At 30.3% G+C, this 7,129-nt stretch overlaps 2 protein-coding genes across 4 annotated transcripts in view; one reads left to right on the plus strand and one right to left on the minus strand.

The window, feature by feature from the left end:
- LOC128891455 (polycomb protein Scm) overlaps positions 1-7,129 on the plus strand; it is a 51,044-nt gene that overhangs the window by 4,885 nt on the left and 39,030 nt on the right. The window lies entirely within an intron of this gene.
- Positions 1,429-3,718, minus strand: LOC128891474 (thioredoxin domain-containing protein 9). Of its 2 annotated transcripts, none has more exons than XM_054150978.1 (4): positions 3,573-3,718; positions 3,187-3,369; positions 2,853-3,054; positions 1,429-2,780 (listed from the first exon to the last, which is right to left on the minus strand). In XM_054150978.1, exons 2-4 carry the CDS (start codon positions 3,361-3,363, stop codon positions 2,512-2,514), a joined length of 648 nt encoding a protein of 215 aa, XP_054006953.1. In that variant the 5' UTR covers positions 3,364-3,369; positions 3,573-3,718; the 3' UTR covers positions 1,429-2,511. The 2 variants fall into 2 exon arrangements, with proteins under 2 accessions (XP_054006953.1, XP_054006952.1); XM_054150977.1 differs by having other exon boundaries at positions 3,527-3,684.

A 7,129-nucleotide genomic window follows, 5' to 3' on the forward strand; every position in this document is an offset into this window, starting at 1 on the left:
AAATTCCCTACATTCAAAGTGACCAATGTGGTACGTTGGATCAAAAATTGAAAAAATGCTATAATCTTTATGAAATTCAGAATCCATGTTTCTTTTTTAGTTGTCTATTACAAATTTAAGATCAGATTTTTAGAATTGGAAGTTGTCGATGAAATATGGTAGTTCAAAAATCGAAATTCATATTAATATCTGGAGACTATGGAGGGCTTCATGCAAAAAATTTATATTTACATTTAGGAGAGATTAATTGGCGAATGAAAAGGTATATTATATATGATGCATCATGCAACAAAGGGTTCAATAAAATCTGTCCATGTATAGGGATAGTTACCTCATGTAGTTTTGTTTTCTTTTAGATATATTCATACTTTTTTGTGACAATTACAATAAAAATGTTTTAATTAAATTTGAAGGAGAATTTAATTTTGTATAGAACAGCTAAATAAACTTCTTCATCTTCTCTAATAATAAAAGATTAATTAAACTTTTCGCTTATTCTTAGTAATTAATAATTCAGACACAAATCCTCAAACACAAATTTGTTAATTTTGATATTCGTTTTACTTTGTGGTGTAAAATCATTACTTAAAATATCTACCACCAGTAGGTGAATGCCCTGTATAATGTAGTGTCATTTTTTTTTATAAATTATAAATTTACTAGTAATCCGAAATATTATACATAACAAATTTTTCGTATTTAATTTATAAGAAAAATATATGCAGTTATGAAGTCAAAAGTTCAAAGTACATACAAGCGTCGTTTACTGCAAAACGAATTCAATCATGTAATCTCTTTTTTATAGTTCTTTAATACCTTATCCTATTTTTAAGTAAGTAATAAATACCTAATAAAATACCTTTTTTTTTATCAAATCTAGTTTCACATATATAATTCAAATAAATACAAATTGCTGTCTTACTCTTGTGATTTGCATTCCCAATAATATGTAATTATACTTAGAATGTGCACATCCATATGTATGTGCATAACGTGCATTAGTATATATTTTATATTAGTGAAAACATATAGGAGTGTTAAATTAGAAGGGCGTGTCTGCATAAAATTAAATTTGAAAAAAAAAAACAAAAAAAAACACATATATCAAATTATTTACATGTAATGCATGCAAAAACTGAAGTTGTCAAAACCTCTTTATACGTCCTTCTGTCATGACACTCTCAATGTGTATCCTTTATATGTCTGCTTTCATGTAAAAAAGTTTTCTAAATATGTATTATATATTTTTAATATAATTTCATAAAAAGATTGTACGAACATTAAGTATATAATTCATAGGCAAGCAGGGGCATTATTATGTGATTTATATAATTTCTTAAAGAATTTTCATAGATACAGTATTGTATTCTCTTACCTTCATTTACTCTTCATTTTAAGTATCTACTATGAGTAACACTTGCATATTAGTGCATTAGTATAAATAAATTTTTATTTCAATGTGTACATATAATTTATAAGGTATGCAAAATTATCTCTGTGATACATTGCATAATTATAATATTACAAGTTAGTTATTAAATATATACAAATCTAAGAAACAGAATATTTTCTCACTAAATTCAATTTATCTTAAACATGTAAAACTAAATAACATAAATTTCTTGTACATATATGCAAGAAATGATGCATGTATACAAGTAGCATGTTTAGAATAATAACATTAAAATATATTCTCAATTATATTTAATTTCAGATTCAATTGAAAATTTGAAAAATAATGTTGTTAATGTTCAATGCATACGCCATATATCACCTTTACTGTAAAATAAAACAATGTAATGAGTTACATATTGTTTTATGGATTATTTATAGTGTAATAACATTAAAATTTAAGGAACTATCATTAAATATAGTCAAATCAAATGAATTTAAATAGCATTTTTTAGTAATATTATTTTCATAGTTTACTATTTTATAACTTCAAATTTAAAAAAATACTAAGATTTTCACATATTTTTTGCAAATATACAATTGCATTATGTTCACATAATATTCATGAGTAAACGCTATTTCAAAATTATTCTCAAAAAAATATTAGATTTTTTACAATTAGTTTACTTTGTTTATATACATTATATCATTACATTCTGAGGACTCTATTTTTACCTTTGATCTTATAAACTCAGAGAATAATGCTAAAGAATTTACATATTTTTATTTCATTTAAATGATAAAATAATTTAAAAGTATTTTTATATTCTTATAACAGTAAGTATATTGTTAACAAAATGTACAAAATATATATTAGAAGAATATAATAATTATATCTTGTAATTATTGATATCTTATAATTAGTACTAAAATATTAACACACATTTTATACACTGAAATATATTGATTGAATAATTGCGAATTTTTATTAATGAAGTGTTACATTGGTAAAAATTTTTAATACAAATAAACTTATAATTTAGAATGAAAAGAAGCGATTTAACAAAAACATAAATAATATGTATATGAATAAATTTTTCTTAATTATTATGAATATTTTTAGTCAATATCTGAATCATCAAAGTTTGGTGAATCAGATTCTCTAATAGTTTTTGATTTTAAACCCTGCGGTAACCATGGTTTTTCTTCTTTTTCTGAAGAAAAATTGTCGTCAATTCTGATTACACCTGAGAGTGAAATTCTGTTTTCCAATGTTTCTGTGGAAAAATCATCACGATTTCCCAGGTCAGTAAACCCTACAATATAATCTGTAGTTTTACTATTTAAAATAAGAGCAATTGTAGGAATAATTTTGATCCTTAAACGTTCTGTAAATAATATTATTATATTAATACTAGAAATTTTAAGCGTTTAAGAGTTATATATAAGTTATGTATTACCAGTTAAAAATGGACACCGTTCTACATTTAATTTACAAAATCTTGCTTCAATATGTTTCTTAGCAAGTATTTTAAGATGGTGATCCACTATTTTACATCTTGGTGAATCATCTTTATAGAAATGACAAACAATATTTCCAGATTTTTTTGATACTTCAAAAAATTCTTTTTCATCGTACACTTCTAAATATTCTCCATGGCCCTAAAATCATGTATAAAAACCATGTAATCGCATTACAATAGGTGTTCATAAAACTTAATATTATAAAAGTGCCCCACAAAACATATTAATGAAAATATTACAAAAAATTTAATAAACAAAGATACACATTACCAAAGATAGCCAATTTTGTTTTTGTTGTTGATGCAATTTTAACTTTTTTAATCGATTTTCACGCAATTTTTCAAAATCATTAATATCCAAATTGTCCAACTTTTCTAATTCAGCGTCTAATTGTTTTTCAATACATTGAGTTGCTTCTATCACTTTTTGTTGCAAAACAGTCTCCATCTCGAACTAAAAATAAAATTCGTGTAGGTTATAAATAAACAATATAAATATAAATTTAATGTATGAATTTGTCTTAGTAAAAGTTACTATTATGGATATCGATTATTTTTACACAGTACTTAAGTATCTTGTTAATTTCGAATAAATTATGAGTAGTATTTACTTTAAATCGTAATAGATTAATTTTTTCTTAACACAATAATTTTTACCAATTCGTTATCAGGTTTGACGGGTTTGACTATATAAGGAATTTGTTACTTCATTGCATGTGAAGTAAAAGTGGTGCTCACTCACTGTTATGGGAGCCACGTTTTTAGTTAGAGACATAAACCTACGTGGCGATAGTAGGCATCACACACACACACATGTCTAGGGTATCGGTGTGTACCACCAACTACTGCTATCATACATATCGATATTTTTCACTTTCCAGTTTCAATTTCCATTCAAAAAGCCCGCTAATGATATTGAAAAGTGACAACCAATCACGTTTACCGTTTCTTTCACATTTTTAAATACTGAAATTTCATTGGTCGAGCCCCCACAACCCACTGCGCGGAAGCACGAAGGAGAGAAGGAGACGTTCTTCGCTCGGCGGCAATTAGAGAGAGAAGACGTGTCGCACAGTGCGGACAAATAGCAAAATTGTGGACAAAAATCAAAATTTCATTACTAATATAAATATATTGCTATTTATTCACAAAAAAAGTTAAAATTAACCATAAACATTAATACAATCGCAACAAAATTAACAAATTTAACAAAAAATTAATAAACCCCGATTTTTATGAAACTTTGTATACTGGTTTGTGGGACCTTCTTATGAATTACACCATCCTCGGTACGTCCAACTTTTGCGTAATGAGGGAGAAATTAACCCTTTTATTCGAGCCGCCCCTTTTACTTTTGCTCGGAAACGATTAGAGATTTCAAAAAAATGTTCAAGCAATCATTACACTGTTTTTAGAGGCCTATAAACCAATACCAACAAATTTAAAAAAAAAACAAATTTTTTTTTTAAATTACCCCCACCTCACCTCGAAATTTGTGAAAATTTTGATTTATTTCGGGATCAGTATAAGCGTGTTTTTATTCTGAATCCAACGGTATGTATGAGTTTATGATTATCATACAGAAAAATGATGTAATATTGTAAAATTGTCGCTTTAGTAGACTATATTTCGAATTCTTTAGGAATTTTTGTTTCATAAATAATAGAAGTTGCACCCATATATTATTTAACACACTATGCTTCCGTTTGGCTGAGAATGTGAAAAATAATTTTTATAGAAATCCATAAATCAATTAAATCAGAATTTTTAACTTCCAATTACGACCTTACACCAACAGTATGGTCCCTTATTGAAAATAATGTAAAACCGAACGTTGCAAGTATTTGCAAAAAAACTAATAAGTTTCTTAAAATATAACAAATAATCTATCCAAATATGTTGAAAACTCGGGATATATTTTGCCGTTGTGTCTGTATGTTTGTTTAAAGATAAAGATTGTATTATAGATACAAATGATTGATACCTGATTATTTATAACAATATCCACGCTGACACACATTTTCTACGATAGAAATCTGCCTCACATTGTGATATATACTAATATTGAATTTTGTCCACTTATTCCGCATTGTGTGTCGTGTCGATCGGTGATCCGGCAATTAATAGGTAAGTATAATTCAATTCAATTAATATCTAATCGTTGTTATTTCTACCTTGCGTTACTGCTTACCGTCTCTTCAATATATTAATACCATTGCTTGTTAATTGAATCGGTTTTTTGAGAAAATTACATCAATTTCGCACTTTTATTCTTTTTGTTCACCATGAGGTACCAATTAATATACGTTCGAATATCAATTCGTACAATGGGAGTATATCTTCCAGAATAGTATTATCGTTTCTTTTTTCCGTTTTTCCAAATTAATTTGTTGCTTAGATACGGTAAAAATATATATTTATCGTAACTTGGTTTCAAATTCGAATTCTTGAATGTTCCAGGATCTGACGCCATGAATCTGTGGAATGTTTGTCAACCGCCATTTTACGATCTTCTACTTCACTTTTAAACTTTCAATCGAAATTTCTAGACACGTAACGCCAGAAAAATTATGCAGCTTACCAAGGGAAGCAGAATAATAGGTAATATTGTCTTTAATTATTAATGTCATTAGTATGTAAATAACATAAATTTAAATTTTATTAATTTATTATGAATATAGAATAAGTACTGTAACTTTTGAAACATGTTATTAATTAATGTAACATTTGTTGCAGATTTTATGCATCATCAAAGAAAAGTACTTCGAAGTTTAACGCAGGTAAAGCAGAGCAACTCCGATGATCAGTGACAGCAGAGCTATACCGATTTCGACGTGGGTAATGCAGAGCTACTCCGATGATCAGCGACAGCAAAGCCACTACGTAGTCCTGTATCAAGACAACGGTTGGTAAGTCGCATGCTTTATTTGTACCTCTGGTCCCTAATCATATCTCCATTGATAATATTGTCAATATACAGGGAGTCCCAAAAGTCGGGGAGGAGCCGGAAATGGGGGGTAGATGAGACGATTCTGAACAACAATTTCCTTTGCAAAAATGTCGGATGGGGCTTTATTAACCCTTTGCTTACGGCAGGACGCGCCGTGGGAGTGACGCCACTGAACGGGGCATCGCGCCGCGAAATGTGCCGCACCCATACACACAGGTCATCCCGCGGGCCCCGCGGTCGGCTATAGTCGGCACCCGTACACACAGGTCGTCACGCGGCCGCCGACTATAGTCGGCATCCGTAACGAAAGGGTTAAGGAGATATTAACAGAAAACCTCGACCAATCAGCGCGCGCGTAGACCATTCGAGCGGCCGCGGTAGCGAAGGCTACGCGCTAGGCGGCAGCGTCAATGTCCTTCGATGCACGTCGTGTCACTTGTTCGCGTACAAGCGCGGCCGCCAGCGCGTAGCGTAGAACGGTCTACGCGCGCTCTGATTGGTCGGGGTTTTCGCTTAATATCTCCTTAACGAAGCCCCATCCGACATTTTTCCAAAGGAAATTGTTGTTCAGAATCGTCCCAGCTACCCCCCATTTCCGGCTCCTCTCCGACTTTTGGGACACCCTGTATAGTCCGAGAGCCCGCGACAGAAATGGGTGACTCATTTCATTACACAAATGAACCTGTTTTCTGAATATGGTATGTCTCCCTAGTTCTGAAACTGGCATGCATTCAGTGGTGCAACGCTTCACTATGGCGTATTATAATAATTTGATTTTTGACCAAAATCATTACTACTGAAATTCTTAGTGTGTATTGTTGACATACCAAATTGCATAAAAAAGTTGATCTGGCAGATTGTAAGCGGTGGTAAATGGGTCTGGCAGTCGGAAAACCTTGTCGGAAAAACGAAGTAGTTTGACTGAAATCATTATTTCTGAAACTTTTTGTATAAACAATATGTAATACACATAGGGTTAAAAAAATTTGGTCTGGCAAATTTTGAGTGGTGATAAATCGGTCTGGCAGCCGTTTAAAAGAGCGAACACATATGCGCGCCGTGCAATTTCATGACTTATCGAAGTTAAATAGTAATAATAATTGTATGAAATAAAAATCATCACAGCAATATTCTATAAATAACTAATGTATATAATGTTTAAAAATAATTATTACTTGATAGTTTTATTAGATGTTTTAATAAAGTACTTCGTTTTTTCGACAAGGTTTTCCGACTGCCAGACCCATTTAGCACCGCTTATAAT

Source organism: Hylaeus anthracinus, unplaced genomic scaffold (genome assembly GCF_026225885.1).
Source record: "Hylaeus anthracinus isolate JK02 unplaced genomic scaffold, UHH_iyHylAnth1.0_haploid 12001, whole genome shotgun sequence".
NCBI lineage: Eukaryota > Metazoa > Arthropoda > Insecta > Hymenoptera > Colletidae > Hylaeus > Hylaeus anthracinus.